This window comes from Strix aluco, chromosome 4, assembly GCF_031877795.1.
Source record: "Strix aluco isolate bStrAlu1 chromosome 4, bStrAlu1.hap1, whole genome shotgun sequence".
Classification (NCBI taxonomy): Eukaryota; Metazoa; Chordata; class Aves; order Strigiformes; family Strigidae; genus Strix; species Strix aluco.
Window position 1 is genome coordinate 30,496,354 of NC_133934.1, and position 21,066 is coordinate 30,517,419.

A 21,066-nucleotide genomic window follows, 5' to 3' on the forward strand; every position below is an offset into this window, starting at 1 on the left:
TGCTGTGCCTTTGAAAGAAAGTTTGCAGGTGCTCCTACGGTTCTGACTTGCTTTGCCTCCCAAGTCACAAGCAAGGTACCCAGGGTTCAGAGGGAAGCAGGATGTGGAACACAGGCCTGGTAAAACACAGGTCAAGGAAGAGGAGGTCTAAGACTGCTCATGTTTTCTCAGTTTTCCCAATTCAACTGCATTGCAAATATAGCAAATTACAAATTCAGCAAATACCACTAATGCTGAGAAAGCAATCTGTTAGATGAATAAAGGCTTGAAAACTACCTAAGGGGCATTCCTAGAAATTCCATTTTATACTTTCCTCCCAAGACAACCCTTATTTTTGGTCATGACAGTAAGTTTTAGTATTTTTTTTCCTCTTTTATGATTAAGTCAAAAGAACTGTTGTTCTAAATAAGATGTAAAACAAAGAATGCTGATAAACCAAAAAAGTATGCAAACAAGGGGAAGTACTGTCACACACTTATGCAGAAAGCACAAACATGGTTGTGCTAAACACACAGATACAGAAATAGAAGGATGCAAGGACTCCGGCTTTGTGTTATAGAATTAACTTCATCACATAATAATGATGTGCTTGATATAAAACTACCTGTGCTGGGTCTGGCTGGGATGGAGTTAACATTCTTCACAGCAGCTTGTACGGTGCTCTGTTTTGGATTTGTGGCTAAACCCACTTTGATAACACATGAATGCTTTGGCTACTGCTGAACAGTGTTTGCACAGTGTCAAGACTTTCTCTTTTTCATAGTCAGATGCCCCACATAACAGAGTGAATACTTATGCCTAAGGAGATGAATGCTGTACTTCAGATACCCACCATGCTTCTAATAGTCCATCCACTATGTAAAAAGACAGAAGTAATTTTATTTCATAAACTAAAGAATCTTTGTACTGAAACATTCATTCACCTGTTCACCTGCCCAGAAGTTGAGAGCAAACACCCAGATATTCACTTTTACTCAGGAAACGTGCACACTGGAAATCAAGCATACAAGTATTTCATAAAAACTATGAAATTATTGACAGGTTATGGAGCATAAGACAAGCACAATGACTATTTTGATGTCCATCTGTGCTTGCAACTACATAACCTGAGAGCATAGAGAGCAACAAAGGAAGCATCTATGTACAAAGGAATGCAGCTTCTCTCTGGTACTCAACCGAAGTTTTTGAGACTTCAAATCTTCCCATACTTACATTAGGCACAACAAAGAGAAACTGATAAAACTGTGATTCAAAACACTGTCAATCATAGCAGAAAAGGCAAAATATGAAAACGGATGTTTAGAAATGGCTCCACTGCATCCAGTAGAAGATACCACTGAAGCTGTGAGGGAAGAACTATATACTGGACAAGATGTGCACTACACATTGAAAAACAGAAGAGCAAAAATCTACAAGAAGCCTGGAACACTGTGGGCACCATGGCCAAGAGTATTAAAGTAACAGCACAGTGCACATATGACTGAACATGTCCATTCCTTCAGCAAGAGTCTTTTAACCATTACAGTATTTTACACTCACAGCAACAGCAGACCGGTCAGACGACACCTGAATTTTGAAGTAGAGCATCCACAGGGAATGGTACCAGAATAATTAACAGCAGTATTACTCTACTTTCCTTGAGACTCCCCACTTAGGCCAATTCCTGACAAAGGCTTTCAACTATAAGCCCCTTATATCTTGACTTATGTTCATATACTCCCTACCTCAAAGATGACCTAGTCAACGACCTGCTCACTATTAGTAAATATTGAGAAAACTTACAGCAGGAAGCGAGATTCTTTCTGCCATTCAGATATGCCACCCTTGAGACATAGTTCAATCATCCTAATGAATGTTTTTAACAATTTTTTTTTTTTCTAAAATGTGACACTGGCAGCAAGAGGTTAGGGCTTTCCTATTCTATGAATGGTCATCTAAAAAAGGCTTAGCATGCTATTTTTAAAGGCTAATGTTCATGTTGTTTCAGCAAAAAGCTCAGTGTTGGTTTTAGACACATTTCTTCTTTTATGCCAGACAGGCCAGCTCCTCATATTCACAAAGCAACTGTGGTTCACTGAACATGCTTCCAGAATTAATTTTGACTTCCCAGGGTCAACTTTACACTGATCAATGAAAGAAATTGTGGAAAAGATTACCTTATAAAAACACACAAACTTAGCCAACCTTTAACAAAAAGAACAACTTGTAGAGCTTTCATCAGACTCAGCACTCTTCAAGGACAGCCTGTCAGCATTTGGCATATATGAACATGGGAGATGGAACAAATCTACAGGAAATCCTTGTGCTTACTCACGTACCCTCAGCACCACAGACAAGTCAAGCCGCTTTTATGTTTCTCCCAGTTCCCGCGTTCCCAGCCATCCAGTTTCTCACCACACAAGCAAAATCTTACCTGTTATTTTCTGCAACAAAGGAGATAGCTGTGGCTCATCATTAATGGCCTTGACTAGGGCCTTTTTCACCTCTTCTTCAGCTGCATCCAGCTCTTTTCCACTTTTGATTTCTCCAACTACAGAATACATGTATACCAGCAAGACAAGAAAGTCCTCACAGGTATAATCATATTTCATCCTCTTGTTGTAAGACTTGATCATTGGTAATAACTGGTTCAAAACACTGGGCATTTCTGACTCGCCAATAGTCTGAAAAATAGAAGGAAGATCTTGTCAGATTGCCCCCACAGTGCTTATCAGTTAGCATCAGACATGCTCCTGCCTGTCTCTGCAAGTTATTATTTCCCATAATAGCAGTGCTCATTTAATGAAACATTGTTTAATATTTGAATTATTTGTCAGCACATGGTCCTGTGACTTATTTGCTACTCAGACAACAAATTTATTAGTTTTCTACAAGTTTCTTCCCAGGGACTCAGGATAGACACATCTTAGAACTTGAAAAGGCTGATGATCAGATCTTCTCCATGTACCAGTATGATGAGAGGACAGGAGCATCAGTCTCCGTGATATGGATAGAAATGGTACAAAGCACAAGGTCAAATGCTTCCTCTAAATTTCAGGCCTCCTCCTTGGGCCTGATTTTGTACTTGAGCAGGGAGTTCAAAGCCCAGCTCCCATTGACTCCCAGTTGCTATTGCAAGCTCTCAGCACATCGGCAAACCTGACCCTATGCTTTCAGGTCAGAAACCCAGAAAATTACAAACGGAGGAAACCACCTGTGAGGCACGTGGTTTAAGTGATCGGCATGGTTTCCTAAAAGAGCTCTATGACAGGACAAGGACAGGGAAGCAATCAGTGGCCTGGTGTGTGCCCTAACCCTCTTCTCCCTCTGCCTTCTTCACAACACACTCACAAGCTTCTCAAGCCGTGTAAGAGGGGTCTTCCACACTGAAAAGCCTTTTTTGTTAGGCAGATCAGGCTCAATCCCACAGCACATCCCTGCTGCGAGGTGAGTAAGGCGAAGGTCATGTGGAAGCAGGGAGAAGTACGTGACAGTGAGGCTGAAAGATGATCACAACATGTACACGAGGAGAGGAAGACTGGCAGAGAAAAGCAGGGGGAAACTGAGAGTATGCTGGGATGTCCTAGGCCCTCAGTAGTTGAAATCGCACTTACTTCTTCTAACCTATGTGGGAGAGGTGTCTGTACAGCTTTACTGTGGTTGTAAAAAGGAGACTTCAGACACAAATCCCCTGAAGTGCCACGTTGACATCCACATCATGTAACACCAAGGCTGGAGTGTAGATCTACTGTGTGGGTCTGCCACTCAGGACAGCAGAGTCACTAATGGTACTGCCAAAGTGCCACCCTCGCTGTGTGCACACACCTGCATATGAAATCTCTACACACTAGTTTTCTGCTGTGGGTTAGTTTGCAGCTCAGCAGTGGGATCAGGTGAGAAGTGAGGCCAGTGCAAGGCAAGCAGAAGGAGCACGTTGCTCGTGAAAGGGGAGGGAGGTGTGGGAGGAGAGAACAAGAGCCTTCCTCTCTCCGTGGCAGTGATCGCTCCGATCCATCCAAGAGGTCTCCTGCAACACCAGTACCCTGTCCCTTGCCCTGTGATCACCAAACAGCTTCCTGTGAAAATCTGTGGGTCAATTTATAGGGTAACATCAAATCTCTTATAATCCAAAGAGTTAAGTCTGCAAACATTTATTCTTGGTTGTTACTACAGTAACTTCAAAAAGACTAGTCATGGTAAACACTTACCACAGCCAATAATATACCCTTTAAATAGATTCACAGTAAGTAAATAAAATACAAAACAAACTAACCAGAAAGAGACACAGGTTTATACAGTAACAAAATCAGGCAATTAGACTTATCACTGCTTTTAACTGCATTAGTTTAGTTCTGAGCTCTTCTGACAACTGAGTAGTTTTTTCTGAAACCTGGGCAGGGATTTCCGAGTCTAATTTTAGGAACATAGAAAGTAAAAGTTTCATCTCCTGGAGTACTCCATACAACACTTCAGGGAATCCTGGTTTTGGTTGTATTTTGTTTTAGCTGTTCTTTGACAATCTCAGCAACACTAACAAGCATCTCATAAACTGTAATTTTTATACTTACACCGATCCACTACAGATCTTGCTCATAAAGAAAGCATGAATTACTCAAGTTCTCAAGAAAACTTTTTCCAGCCTGTGCTATAGGAAACACCACTTCTGCAGACTTTGGGCCCCACCCTGCTCCTGACATACAAGTTTTGCCATGGACCCATCTTTCAAGGGACTTTAATGTGGTCAGATGTTACGTTTCTATTTGAATACATACCTTAGAGAAGAATTTTCTAACTACCCACATGCTAAACCTAACAGTAAGTGCAACTGTGGACTTGAAGCAGTAAATTACAAAGCTACAGTGGTCAAAAGCATGTGGGAGCCAAAAAGGAACATTTAGAAATCCGGGAGGGGTTGGCACCCTGTGTGTGTTTGGGCAGGGAGCGTTAAATCACATGCACAGCAAGTCCAGGCGCTGCTCCGCCTGGGAAGCAAATCTATGGTGTTTGGCGCCAGTCTGGCACACGCTGGCAGCTGGGCCACCCTCAAGACAAGGCTGTCAGTTCCCAAAGTTCAATTCAGCCCTGCCTCTGTTCAATATTACCTGCTCTCTTCTTGAAAAGTGACACACAGAAATTCTCATCTGTACTCCAGTACAATAAATACCAGATCATCCAGATCCTAAAATGGAAAAACACAAAACTTCCAAGGAATTCAGAGCTATGCAGCTACTGGGAGAAAGCCTAAGAACTGAAGATTAACCTACATGTGAAGTTATTCTGGAATAGACGACAAACTTCAATCTATATTAATCTGAATTCACTTTCAAGGAGAGCAAGCTCTATGCCATGTATTATTGAACATCATCTACCATCTACTGGCACATCATCTATTCCCCCCTCCCCTCCCAACATACAAACTCTCTACTTCACCCCATCTCTACATATCTCATAGCATGCTCTTACAACACCAAAGATGAGTTCTTGCAAAAGCTCTGTTCTGTATGAACAAATTATCCAAATGCATGGAGCACTGAGGATGCACATGGTTGTATAAAACATTAGGGTCAACAGCTTCTGCTTGAGGATAGTAGTTCCTGAGAGTACACGTGTACAGCATCTCTGACAAACTTTCAAACATACATGCTAAAAAAAAATTGGGTCTAAACTTTCAGGATGATTTACTGTAGGGCGGGCTAAAACTCAACAACTTAAAGCAACAATTGCCACCTCTTATCTTCAAAGTAAAAATGAAAGAGAAAAAAAAAATTCAACAGCTATAATAAACCGTTAACTTCAGAACGCACGTAGGGTCTTTCTGGGTTATGAACTTCTCTGGAATGTTTTTCCCTTATCTCTTGGGAAATGGCACTACAGAGGACTTCAAATGGAACTGCCAAGTTTCAGAGGCTAATCTGTCCAAACAGGCCAGTTGGACTGGAGCGTGCATGAAAAAAAAAAAGGGACTTGCAGCCTCACTGTGGAGCATGGCTCCGCAGGGAGCTGGGAAATTTGCCTCAAACAAAATCCACTGGCAGATTGTCATTATCTGGCCACCTCCGATGATTTAGGGGCTCCCTGCACCGCCTAACAATCAATCAATTACCCTGATTGAACAACCCTAAAACACAAGTTTTAAAAATGTAACTACCCATGACCCAAATTTCCTGCTGGTTATGTTGGCCTCAGGTTAGCCCCATTTGTCTATCATCAAGGGAGCCAATAAAAATAATAAAAACAGGTCAGTTCTGAGCTTTCCAAAGGCTGTGTAAAAACATTAACACTGCTTAATGCAGAGCCAGCTAAGGCCCAAGCTCTAACGCCTTCTGCTCGCTTGCATTGTTTGGACATTTTAATGTTATAATCATATATTCTTCAGAATCCAGGGAGAGTTTGTGATAGATTTTTGTTGTTTTCCATCTCTTTCCTCCACCCTCCTTTGTTATTTATTTTTATAACTTAAGCTGTTTAATAATTTACTATCCCTAAGGGTATATGAACTGACGTCAATTTGCTGATTTTTGCAAAAGGCCCAAGTTTTGGCAGATGGGAGAACAGTGAAGAAAGTAAAAAAATAATTTTTTCAGTTTTTAAACAGTGAACATGATATTGTGCTTCAAAAGTGACATTTAAAATGTGATTTAAAGGATCTACAGGAATTAAGGGGAAGTGTAATAAACCCAAGAAAAAAATGTTTAGCATTTCTGTGAAAGGCATTATTTTCAGTATGAAATAAACCTGTAAGAATCTAAAGCCATATTATCATTAGATACCTTTTATACAATAGAAAACAGAGCGTGCTGGGGAGGAATAGAAGAGGAGGGTCAGAGTTTACTTGAATTAACACGTGTCCCTGACAAAATTGAGAAGAGAACTGAGCGCTCTAATCCCTGAGCTTCCAGCCCACTGTCCTCAACACATCGTTAAAAATATTAAAGCAAAAATCAACTTCAAGCAAGTGGAATTTATTTTCTTTTAAAATCCAGGAGGAAGGAGAAGATAAATCTTAAGAGACTACTTCACTATGTAAATATTCTAGCAGCTTTCCATTTAGGAGGCAAAACATATTTAATTCCTTCAGAGGTTGCATGAGTTAACAGAACTTTTTGGAATGGGAACCACACAGCTTTACAACAGTAGGGAATTTTACTGGGGAAAAACAAAACTAAAAAACAACACCCAAACCCGGCTGCAGGTAAAACCAGCAGAAGTATCAGTGGAAACTCAAAAGCCCTCGGGTCATTTGCTGCCCCACACTCCTGGACTGCCCTATTTAATAGAAGTTCCTTTTATTGATAACTTCGGTGGAAAAAGAGAGTTCATGAGTTGTAGAATAAGCAGCTTTCCAATGTTGTTGCATTTGATCTGTCATGTTTTACCTGGGTTTGACGTTTTGTGTTTTGTGATTTTGCCACGCAGCATATTAGCTTCCCCACTATCCAGACAAAGGCAGAATATTCTTACTGCTAAAAGTGAGAATGGCACCAAGGTAGGACCTCATAGGTATGCAAAACCAGCTCAGATACTTCGATGGCAACAGATCTCTGCAGCTGTAGTCAGTGAAAACGAGAGGCGCTGCCAAGCTAAGGAGGAGTCTTAGCTGCCTGCAGTGCTCAGCTGCCCATAAATCAAATGCTGCAGTTCTCTTACTTGCCATTTTACAGTGTTTGGCCACCTGAGATTTAGGATTTGACTGCATGTAATTTCCATATGGGTGAGAAGATGTCTGTACTCCCCACTTCCAACAAAACAGTAATTCCACGTGTTTAGTGTTCATTAAATGGCCTATGGGTGACTAGTGATTCGACACAATAAATGAGTAAGCATGATCTTACCACACAAATTATGTTTTTCCATAAGAAGTTCTATAAATCATTATAATTCTTGACTTGGGCAGGTTTTGATAACAATATACCTTTCTCTTTGTCTTCTCTTTACATGTTTGTAGGGTATGATTGAAGAATAACCAACCCAAAACACAACACAAAAAATGAAGGTCTTCAAAGTACTACACTCTCACAATTAGGATACCCCTCGATCTGTCAGCGTCAAAATATATAGCATCCAATTATTCAGGCAGACTATTTAAGAAGAGGATGAAATCATTTTGATAACTGAAGTCCACCGTCTGTACACTTCCTTTTGCAGGAAGTGAGTTTGGATGCCAGAAGAGTTTTAGTCTCAAACTTGTTTCCAGCTGGGGAAGGTTGACAAAGCCTCGACTTGCAGGGGAAAGGAGTAAACTTTAGCCTTAGGGGAAAGCAGACAAAGCATCCAGTGAACTCAGCAGCCTCAGAGTGGTGGTGTGAGATGCTGGCAGTAAATGGCCACTTCCAGTAAAAAAACAAAGTGGAAGTCATTAAAGGTAAGGAGAAAGATCACACCGCCTTTTGCTAGGGACAAGAACACGTTTATGACTTGCCCCTGTCAATACCAAGAGACTTGCATCTTCCTCTCTTTAATGGCAGCGTCTGTCTATTCACTTGATAGATGATACAGAAATCCACCAAGAATACGCATATAAAGAAAACAGTGGAGAACTAAACTGCCAGTGAGAGACACAGGAAACAGTAAAAGCATCTAGGACCTGTCTCCTCTGTCATTACTCTTAATGACTCCTCTGTCTTTAATGAAATATCCCTACGGACCCAATTCTATCTCCCGTCCCCTTTTCTGGGTTTATCACCCACTCTGAGCATAGCCCCAGGAACTATATTCTCAAAACTGCAGAGACAATTTCCAGGCAGCCCCTGTAGACAGAGTTTAAAATTCTGCTGTAAACAAATAGAAAGCAAATAAAAGAAAACTAGTAAGCTTTTTAAAAGCTATTTTTAACCTGGCTCATGACGTCAAAGACACAGATTCACATTCATCCTAGGTGCATGCTCTCCCAGTTGGCCTTCATTCTTGCCTTCTGCCTACCACCACCGCCTCTTCCTTCTGCGCCTGCTGAAGTGTTTCTGTGACTGTGCATTAAAACAAATCATTTTAATCAGACTGGTTCTCTGCTCGGGTTTACTGCTTGGCCACAGAAACACACTAGCCATGAAGGCCAAGGATTGGACCGCTTCCTTATGCAACAATGCTGGATTGAAGCCTACATGAACTAGAGTTTAAGGTTGCCAAGAGATATAAAAGAAAATTATATAAATACTCATCTGCTTTTTGGATGACTTCTTCAATACACTGTCATATGGCCAGATTCTTAATTGGTGTCTATCAGTCAACACTACACACATCAACAGTCGTTTGCCAATTTATACCTGCTAAATATCTATCCAGGATGTTAGCACTTACTGCAAAACACAGTGACGAGTCAAAGGCAAGAAAAATTAACTTAGAACATAAAGCTTTTAAAAAGCACAACATTTGTAAGCTCTTATGGTCAGAGATTTTTTTTTTTAACATGTGTCTTGCATAATTCCAAAACCGCACCACCGACACTTAACAGCTAATATGTGATAACAACAAAAATATTTAAAACAAGCTGTTCAAGCCCTATCAAAAGCAAAGCCCAGGACAGTTCTTTCAGCCAAAAACTCCCTAGCCCATAATCATGACCTAAGCAATTAGATTGCACCTATAACCCATAGCCAACGTAGTACATTCCAGCAGTTTTCTTCCTTAGGACATAAAAAGAAATTATATTTTGAACAACATAATTAAGATTTCCTCCTATCACCTTTCTCCTACCTTTACTGAGCACCACAGTTGTTTGACAACAACTTCCCATTTTCAATCATCTTGCAACTTCTTCCATTATTTTTGTTTCTTGAGTTACAAGAGCCTGATTCAGTTACTATATCAGAACTGAAAGACTTATACAGACATTTTGAGAAAATTTAAATGCCATCACAAAAGCTTGTAATAAACCCACTGATATCTAATCTTCCACAGTTTAGAAATCACCTCATCCCTGTGAGTTATGCTGTCTGGCGATGTATCATTAGATCATACGGTCCAGTTTTTCCCTCTCTCTTTGGAAACCATCTAAGTGTACAGCTGTGCTAAGATATTTTAATGGGTTCATGGGGGCTCAGCAGCAACAGCATACTGAAAAAAGGATATTTAATAAGTCTGGATTTTATTAGACAAAGCTCTGCAAGGATAAGGACAATTTTACTTAAATCACCGCATGTCTGACATAAGAGACTCATCAGCAAGTTAAAAAGGGAGTACTTCCAACCTACTCAGTCAAAAGCTTTTAGCTGTGATTGCTTCTACAGACATGCTTGGTAAAAACATGAATCAGCATGGCAAAAACAGTGTCAGAAGAATGAAAAAGGAGTACAGACACAAGATAAAACATGTATCAGAGAAAGACTGTGGTGCTATGCATGTCAGGATTTTTTGTGTGTGTTTTTTGAGGTTGTTTGTTTGTTTTTATAAGCCTTGGAATATTGGGAAAACTGCCAGAAGATGGTAGGAGTTCAAAATTCAGAAAAGGGCATGGGGATAACATAATATCCTAGGAGGTTAAAACTCACATGGGCTTTGAGAACAATGGGAAAGCGTTCAGTCACTATAAAGCAAAGTCTAAGAATCCACAGGGACAGAAAACAAATAAAAGAGGTATAAATCAAGAAAAATATAGTACAACCAAATCACTCATTCAGTAGTTCAGACCATACCTGCAGAAGGAAGGGATTCTATCCTGGGACGTGGTTATTGAGAAAGATTTGAGAAATGCTCTGGACAAAGAAAAGGACATGAATCCCTGCTCAGATCACTAGGTATAATCCTTCAAGTTGGAAAAACAGATGACCCAGAGGGGATAAAAGGTCTACAAAATCATGAGTGGACTAGAGAAGGAAGGTCGGGATTGACTGCTCACTCTCTGTCCCAGCAAGAACAGGGAAGGGCCAGTTTAAAAAGCAAATTAAATGGAGGTGGTTCTTCATGTAATTTGCTCAGATGTGGAACTCCTTTCCCAAAGGTTGTTGTGCTGCTAAATTCTTACTTGGGTTCACAATGATAGGAAAACTCACAGGGGAAAAAATTTCTGTCAAATACTAGTACATACACAGAAACAACATCTGTTCCAGAACTTAAAATGGTTGGAGCTGGGAGAATATTATATAACCTTGTCCTCTTTTCTTAATCTTTTGTAGGCAGCTGCTTTTGAGTCTGGTTAGAAAAAGCAAACTAGCTCAGCCACATTTTTGATCCAATCCAGAATCGACTTATTTACCTCAAAGCCATGGCAAAAGGACTAATATGACTACAAAATAGAGTATCCAGGGGAAAGAAGTAGGGGAGCAGGTTTACTACAGTATGTGGCACTTGTCAGGAATAATTCCAATAATATATCGTGCCCAGTTCCAGTGTCTATATTTCTAAGCTGTGGAAAACTACAGATAATGTTGGACAGTGTTACAAAACAACTAAAAAAGTAAATTTCTTCAGGGTGAAAGACAGCTGGCTCATCAAAAGGAAGAATAACAGTTTATGTATGTCTCTTCAGACAGAAGAAAATTTCAGAGTAAGAGACAGCTCTCGAATCTAGTCAAGAAAGGCACAGGAGGAACAAGGGAAGTTGAAACTGATTTTTCCAATTCTCAAGTTAGTGGAGATGCTCTCAGTGGCGTGCATATTTCAGAAAGACTTTGGAGGGTGAAAGGACAGAAAACAAGCAGAAAGCACAAACTCAGTGGTCTCACGCAATAAAACACTACTCATAAAATGCATCTGGTGAATAAAACCATAAACTCTTTGGCACAGTGTTTAATTGCAGTGAAAAGAATTGTGAACTGCGAGGGAAAAATACTTTAGAAATAGCAGAAAGGGTAAAAGTAATACATACTGAAATACTGGACATGCTGTGGGGGCTGGCACACAGCAGTAAGTTATAAAAGGAGACTGAGTCAAAACAACCCCATCTTGTGCCTTTTCCTCCACATTCTTGCCTTTTGAGGCACCTCTGTCAGCCCTTTGTTCTATGCATCATCCTTCATTCCTACAGCAGTCTAACATCAGATGTTCCAGACACTCCTCAGGGCTGCAGGGAAACCTCCAGACTTCTGGTGATGGGGTCAGTCCATGGTGGACACTGGTACCAAAAATGAAAAAAATGAGATGGCCTGGACAAGGGTAAAATGGAAAAACAAGTCCTAACGGGTGAAAAATAAAAGGAGTTTGGAGTCCACATGACTGTTTGCGTTCATTTGAAAGACATTTGTTTTCTTATTGATGTTGGCTTTTTGTGTTTAAGTGTGTTACCTCACCATCAAACTTTTTTAAACAAATCCAGTCAACCTCTGCCCCTAGAAGTTCAGTATTAACAATCAGGACATCTATCATACATTGCCATAAGCACCAATGCCAGTTTGCACCAAAGCAGCATACAAATCATGATTCCAACTAAGTTAGTGCCAAACATATTCCTGATAGCTTTTAGTAATGCTTAGAGATTATACTAGTAGATAAAATATGCTGACTAAGGGTACTATTAGGACCAAAACATACCCCACTTCACAGTATCCCTGAGACCCAACTTCTTGTTGACAATTTCAATGGAAATGGATACAGATCTGAGCAAAGCAGCATCCTCTCTCACTATCCCTTCTCTTTTGCTCATTTTCTTAAAAAAAAAGGCCAAAACCCAGTGAAAATCTACCACTAAGATAAACATACCTGCCAAAAACTGTTGGAATTTCCAAAATACTAGGAATTGAAACTCCTACAAGTCAAGAAACTTGAAAGCCATTTAAAACATCAACTTGCATGAGATGGTCATATGAGAGTAGATGCTGGATCACATTACTGCATTTTACAGATATTAAACAGCTAACTTGGAAAAGTTTTGCATTGTCTTTAAAATATTTTATACCTCGGTATGCAGATAGACAAAGACATAGTATATGACATAAACCACTAAGCAAAAATATATGGACATGGGAGGTTTGCATAGGAGAAGATCCCACTGGTCTGCCCACAGTCCTGGCTAGAACCACAGGAAGGAGACAGAACGGCAACACAAAGACATGTGAAGGCAGATTATCAGTCCGCTGCAGAGCACCACAGCTGTTAATCAGTACAGTAAATGTTATCACAATAGAGTACTGACATTTCTAGCCCTTGTACAAGGCTCACCATGCTTTAAACAGGATTCAGGCTTTCATGGTGATTAAAGACAGATGTCACATGCATGATTAAGTTTGCAACTTATGAGCCCCTTATCCATTTTTGTGTGTGGAAGGAATCTTTCATTGAAAGGACATCTTCACTGGAGGATGCTCACTGTGGCATGAGTTGCACAAGGAAGAACATTTTCCTTCCCCTTTTCACATTGGGAAGAATAAAACAAGCTTAATTATACAACTGTATCTCATTTCATCCTACGAAATGTATCAGGTTAAAACCTTAGTTTTCTTGTCCAGTTTTCCACTGCCATTAAAAACTAATCAGATTACTACCTTTCAGAGAGCAGCGGATGACAGAAACAAGTGATACTTCAAAGGATGTATTTTTTCCCCTATAAATGCGCAAAAACTGTAGACGCAATGACTACCGATCATATATCTAATATAAAACATCAAGTGAAAGACAGGCATGGGCAAAATTTCAATTATTTTTCAACTGTGATAGTGCTATTGCGAAAAACTTCTGAAATCCCATTATTTTAATCTTCTCATCCCACCCTGGAAATGTTTTCTTGCTCTAGAAGCTAATAGTTCTCTTTACAAGCAGTTTAAATCGACTGCCTACAAGCTGTTCCTTCAGCTCCTTAACTGAGCAGGAATCCTCCATGCTGGTATTCACATGCAGTGCTGAACAGCCTGCAGGCCCTGGGTTGGGCACATCTGTGTATGGGTGTGCGATCTTTTAGGACACCAGTTATTAGAAAGTATGCCCAACACCTGCTTGTCAGTCACGATGCTCCATGACGCTCCCACGTGCCCATCCCCTGGCTGGCATGCAGCAGGTCCTCTCCCCTTTCGGCTCCTTTCAGTGCTCCCATCATCCCCCCGTGGGAACAGGCCATGCTGGGTGGCACTGGCAGTGGTTTTGCAGCTGGCTCCTTGCTCTGGATAGAGAAGACGTTGGGCTGCTCTCCCACCGCCAGTTCAAGGGCCATGTGAGGGCATCCTGGTTGCCAGGGATTGCTCCTGCCACACCTCCTCTCCATCTGTTTGTCCAGCACGAGCTATAACTAGAAAAACAATCCTGGCTTTCTGTCCCCCTGGGATTTCCCTCCCACTCAGCCAAATGCCTGAGTCAGCATAACTATCCATGATATCACATTTGTGCAAAGGGAGCTGACTGGAGCACAGGACATCTGGTCCCAATATCTACAAACACTTAAATCATGCATGCCATTCCAAACATTTAAGGACTTCAGAAGTTTTCAGTTACTTTCATATATATTTCCTAGTTGATTCATACAGAAAGGATTTCTTATGTTCAAGTTTCACTCTGAAGATCTGGGGAAATGTATATTCCATGCCATTTTAACGTTAAAAAAAAACCCCCAGCCTTAAATATAAGCCCAGACATGGCTTAAGCTAGCTTTATATTAACTATTTTTTTTAATTATTCCAGAGGAATACCAAAATGTGCTGTTATAACACTTAACAATTCAGATTTCAATAACAGGCGAAAAAAAGGTGGTTGGTTGTGCAATGTTAAAAAACCCAAAACAATAAATCCAACAAACAAAAAAACCCTACAAAACCAGTTGTATATGCTAGATGGTGAGGTATCAAGATATTGTCTAGTTCCCCGTTGTGCTTTTTGGTAGGAGAGATAGGGTGCTTGGCCCAGTGGTCAGGCACCAGACTGAGAGTCTGGAGGCTGATGCTCTCCTCCATGTCCGACTGTGAGCTTCTTGCTCTTCTCCACCAGTAAGCAGCGTTAGCTTCCTCATGCTACCAAGCGTTCATTCAAGTGCTCTGATACTCTGATGCTGAGTCCCAGGTATGAGTAATAACATTCAGTGCAGCAAATAATTCCCTTTGCAGTCCCCACATACACTGCAAGTCATGGTATGCTGATGGCAATACAGCAGAGGTACATTCTGAGCCTGCTGTAACCTGTTTAGAGTATCGATAGTCATCAAGCTGACACGGATGGAGCTCAGTATTAACTGGCTTCTTTTTCAAAAGCCATTATGGGTATGTCTGTCTACCTTGCAATCTCTCTTGCACAACTCTTGCAAGAGAGAAAACATAGCACTTTGATGTAATTTCTATTCTTCTTATCTGGCTCCCTGCACCTCAGGGTGGGAGTGCTTCCAACCTCTACTGTACATGTCTTCTGCTGCAGCGTACACATACCACTATAACAGCAGAAAAATACTTACTTCTTTTTTGGCAACTACTAGAAAATTCTTTACCCCCTCCACAGCACAGAAAGCTCTGCTTTTCTAAGAAGCCGTCTGTCAGTCTGGTCTCAGGCCACGAGAACCAGACGTTTGGGGCATAAGTGATATTCTGTATGGAGACACCATGCCAGCAAAAAAGAAGAGGTATGAGAAACCATCATTTGAATGAGAAAATCCAGAGGATCTTGGTTATATGTTACAACTCACAAAATACTTTAAGTCATTTATCTGAGACTTGGATCCTGTTTTGGAAGGCAAACTAGTATTACAAAGCTCTTTTAGACACTGTTTATTAACATCAAAATGAAATATGAAAAGCACTTTCTGTGAAATCCAGGATCTGGACAACTCTTATAACATGTACCCCAAATAAATGAAGTAAAATGGTATTGCAACAGCCAGAATAAAATTGTGTGTTAATACTAAAAATAAAACCATTTTTTTTTACTGCACTAATGTATGTTTAATCCTTCTAAAAATAAACTTTAAAAATAACATCATCACAATTAAGGTACCCCCAAACGTTACAATGCGAGTAGCTACTCCAGCTGGCAGCTGGAGTCACCCTCACATCCCAGACTACTTTTAGTTTTCCTGGAGCAAATATTCCACCCTTCCCAGCAGAGAGTTCTGCAGGCCCTAGCAAAGATCACAAAACCCACAAAATTTCTATGCTACTGTTTAAGACCAGCAGCATCTACCGGGGAAAGGGGGTGGGTGGAGATAAATCTAGAAGCAGTTGTTTTCTCGTTAAAATTTCACTTTTTTTAATAACCACTACAGCAAACCTAAACCAGTCTCAGGACAATCTTTTCTCCTGCCTCCAAATAATTACCCTTCGCCACCTCAGTCATTGCCACTTTTGTCAGATCCCAGCAAATTACCAGTAGGTGGTCTCGCTGTTCTACCCTGAGCCATATTTTAATTAGTCGGAGCATTGAGAAAAGATTATTGTACAAATATTGGCGAATCTTCAAACAAGAGTACATGCTGTCCATTTTATTCACAGTGAAAAAGCTCTTAAAGAGATTTCGATAAAGATTTGCCTCCTGCTTGCAGCCCACTTTTGTAATGTTTATATAAGTTAGGGATATAAATCTTTTTCAAATGAACCCCACAGTTTTTAAACCAGCCTTGTTATAAACTGCCTATTTCCGTTTTGCCTGCCTAAGCAAGCAATGCAGAGCCTGCTCAGGATAGACTGGAACTAATTTAATGTGCTCCAGGTTTAATCCCCATCCTCCCGGCTTTTACTGGCAGATTTTACACAGAGGACTACTGCTGACTTTAACAATGATTCATGTGATAAGTGGGTTTTGATTTGTTTTTCCACATCAGAAAACATGCAACAGAAATGCCACCAAAATCATTTTAATAAAGCATGACCGAGTCAGAGCCAGATAAAAAAAAAACCCCAAAAGTAAATTAAACTTTGACAGAAGAACTGTTTCTCGGCACTTAACAACGCTTTGAATTTATTAAGGTGAATTACTAGTGTGCTTTATGCAAAAGAAAAAAGAAAAGACCGTAGACCTGTACATTTGGTTGGGCAGGAAGCCAGTGCACATTCCCGGACATCAATGTACTGGATCGCAGGACGCGGATCTGTTATCAAAAACGCAAAAGCGCGGGACAGAAACAAAGTCGCCGGTTGTCGCCCAGCCCCGGGCAGCACCACGCGTTACTCTCCTGCACGACTGGAAACGAGTTCAGCTGCGATGCTGCCCCGGCTGCCCTGCTGGGGCCGGGGCCGGGGCCGGGAGCGGCGGCGGGGCCCGGGGCGGCGGCGGGGCCGGGGCCCGGCGTGGCGGCAGCGCCCGGGGCCGGGGCCGGGGCCCTGGGCGCAGCGGGGCCCTGCAGGCGGCAGTGTTGGAGCGCCGGAGGGAGGAGGGCGCCGCGTGGAAACCTGATCCAGGATGAACTTGAGCCGCCTTCTGCAGCGATTTCCCTCAACATCGCGAAAATTCGGCCACATTACTGATGCGAACATGCTTCTTCCTCCTTTTTTTTTTTAATTTTTTTTTTAATTTGCAGGAGGAAAACTCGTTCATTAACATTGAACACTGAAAAAGGGACAGCATTTATAGAAGTAACAAATGTTTATTTTTACAAAATGTAGCTGAATTATTGATGCAGATACCATATAGATACTATTTTGCAACCATCATCCCGTGTACCGAATTCCTTGCTTATTTACATAAACCAGATGTTTCTCTGACAAACCAAATTCCTCAAAGAAAAAACAGAAGTCGCTATATCCTTCATGTCCAAAATGAAAGATGATGTGAATATACACCACTAAAGGCAAACGTATACGTTAAGCGCTAAGTTTTCTTCTATTTAGCAGTACTTTTGTGAGGGCTTAGGTGATCCTTGGCAGAAGCATTAGAAAAGCAAAATGAAGCTACTTAGATTACATTCACTGCCTTCAACGGCTTTCATTCCCCTTAGGGAAGTCAGCTAAATTTCTTTGCCAGATCTTGACACTCAAACCAGTCCACCGAGTGGACAAATACTCCAAAACCAGTGATTCGTATATTCTTCATTCCTGCAGGAGAACTGGCTCCTGGAATCTTTCTTCCTGATTTCCGGAGGATTACAAGAGGAACAAGAATAATAATTATTTAACTATTTTAGTGATCATTTAAAACTTGCAACCTTTTGGTACACGTGGATAAAGTGAAGGGCATGGGGAATATGTATTTGCTGTTACCAAAAGAAGAAACAATAATCAGAACAGTTTTCTGAGATCTCTCAGTTACCCCTAATTCTTACTGCCTTTACCAAAAACCAGCTTGCTAAATTTCTAGATTACTCCAGGAACAACAGTTTTTTACATTTAATCTGAAAGGATGAATTCATGGAAGATGCCTTAGGGTGACATTCATTACTCTCCTAATCTCCAGAACATATCCTTATCTGCCAAATCCTTCCAAATACATGGATCTACCAATTTTTCCTGTGGAGCTATTAAAATCCTGGTAAGAAGGGCAAATCCTCATCTTGAATGGCACAGAGCAATAGAAAATTCGCAGTAAGAGCAAAACATTCAGCCTGAGAATAACTAGTAGGTAACTGAGCAACAACCAAACAACCAATAATAACCCAAACATCAGGAAAAGAGTGAGGGTGGGCTATAAAAGCCAGCATTTCATGCCATTCTCTGCAAAGAGTGCAAGGATAGCCATGAAATTTAGAACAGGCTCTGAAGCTGCAGCTACGAATATAGAAACCACACAGCAAAGTCAACTTTGATGATGGCAAAGGCAAAACAATGGGGAAAAGTAATTTCTTCATTTGAGACTTGCCCTGTATCCTGAGATCGAGGTATCAATGGGGTTTGCAAGAGCTGACCTAACTTTGAGCAGTAAGCAGCTCTCCTTGGAAACAGCTGAGCCATTTTCTTTTCTTAGCCCTTCTTTTCAGTGCAGAGTAGCAAATATTGAGCCAACTGCAAAATAACCCAGAATTGGTCCGAAAGAACAACTCCACTAGTTCTCATCCTTGAATTAAGTCATACGTTTCACTGGCCACCAATCTCACCTAAAAGTATCATGAACTTAGAAGACAATGTTATTAAATCTCAATGTCCAACCACTTGAGAAAATGTACGTGGCAACTTTAATAAAGTGAAATTGAAACAAAATACCCAAGAATGATGCGTTACACTTAACCTTTACTATTGGTCCTTTCAAGGGACACTGGGGGCCTAGAAGAGCCATACGGCCCTAGCACATGGCAGCCGTGTTTCCCTCTCCTGAAAACTGCAGGGCACTGCCACAAAGCCCACAGTTCTCACATCCAAACACTCGTGCACTGGCCACTGGAAGGGTCTCAGAGACTACCATCAAAACCCCCACATCCACAAAATCTACACTGGGTGTATCAAAATCCTCTGTACTTAAGTCCCCACTTTCTGCCAAGAAAGATTACATTAACATGATCATGTATAAAAGGATAAACATCTATCTGCACATTGAGCCTCCTGCCAACACAGCCAGAAAAACTGACATGTATAACTAGGGGGAGAAAAAGCTGAAATACTATTTTGGCTGCATCCCTCCAGTACTGTAAGCTGCAACCAGCAGCAAGCCTTAGAAAGACATTCCTCCAAAATCACAAGTTCTCAACTTACAAAGTTCTCTCCATGTAAAATAACGTGGCATTGTCATATGCTGACAGAAATTTAACTCAGTCTAGAATAGATTTTCCCTAAATCTTATTATGTAAATAAATAAAAAACCAGCATGACTGGTCCACCATTTCAATGTTACATAACTACATCAATTCTAAGTGAGCTTTTTTTTTTTTTTTTAATTAAGGGGAAAAAAATAAACCTCTCACAGTATCTATTGAAAAGATCACTCATGTAGTTTGTTCCCAACACTCATCAGTAATACACACTAATTTCCAGCAGAGGTTCACTTTACACATCTGATATCACAGGGGATGGCTGAACCCAGGCCCACAGCTACATAATTAAATTCAGTGTTTTCATCTCAGAGCAAGGACCAGATTGACAGCATGGTGAAGCAAAAGCCCTTATCTACACAACTGATAAAGTAAGTATGCAAAACCTCAAGAGGTTAGGGGGTAGCCCGAGCTCCCTTCCTATTCAATCTCTGCCAATTTAGCATCAATTAGACCCCTAAGAACCAGACTGATATTCTCAACTTACTCTGTACGTGCCATGAACAGCAAAGGTGTAACAGTGCCTTTAAACCAATGATCTAAAACTATAAAATGTCCTTGCTTATTGCTTATTAAAAAATGTGTCAAACTGATTCTTCCAACCATGTGTCTGATGTTTCTCAAATAATTGGTAATGATCATTCCCTGACTGCAATATTTGTGACATGCTGCTTTATCTTTTAAATACAGATGTAGTTTGCCAGCTCAAAAACTGACTTCACAGCCTCAGGACTTCATATTGTTGGTGGAATTTTAGCATTATTTCTACAGGTGTCCAGCTTTCCAGAACTTAACTTTTATCATAGAATGAATCACAGAATCATACAATGGTTTGGGTTGGGAGGGACCTTAAAGATCATCTAGTTCCAACCCCCCTGCCATGGGCAGGAACACCTTCCACAAGACCAGGTTGCTCAAAGCCCCATCCAACCTGGCCTTGAACGCTTCCAGGGAGGGGCCACCCTCAACCTCTCTGGGCGACCTGTTCCAGTGTCTCACCAACCTCACAGTAAAGAATTTCTTCCTTAGATCTAATCTAAATCTACCCTCTTTCAGTTTAAAACCGCTCCCTCTCATCCTATCACTACACTCCCTGATCAAGAGTCCCTCCCCATCTTTCCTGTAGCCCCCTTTAAGTACTGGAAGGCTGCTATAAGGTCTCCCCGGAGCCTTCTCTTCTCCAGGCTGAACAACCCCAACTCTCTCAGCCTGTCCTCATAAGGGAGGTGCTCCAGCCCCCTGATCATCTTTGTGGCCTCCTCTGGACCCACTTGAGCAGCTCCATGTCCTTCTTATGTTGGGGGCCCCAGAGCTGGACACAATGCTGCAGGTGGGGTCTCAGGGGGAGAATCGCCTCCCCTGGACCTGCTGGCCACACTTCTCTTGATGCAGCCCAGGATACAGTTGGCTTTCTGGGCTGTGAGCTCACATTGCTGCCTCATAGTTTTCTATCCACTAATACCCCCAAGTCCTCCACAGGGCTGCTCTCAACCCACTCACTGCCCAGCCTGTATTCGTGCATGGCATTGCCTCGACCCATGTGCAGGACCTCACACTTGGCTTTGTTGAATTTCATG

General features: G+C 41.2%; 1 protein-coding gene across 1 annotated transcript in view; it reads right to left on the reverse strand.

Annotated features, from left to right (window-relative positions):
* The window catches only part of SCFD2 (sec1 family domain containing 2), a 204,152-nt gene that overhangs the window by 110,524 nt on the left and 72,562 nt on the right, over positions 1-21,066 (reverse strand). Inside the window, exon 5 of the mRNA XM_074822543.1 lies at positions 2,414-2,663. Coding sequence (XP_074678644.1) covers positions 2,414-2,663 — 250 coding nt within the window. The remainder of the gene's footprint in view (positions 1-2,413; positions 2,664-21,066) is intronic.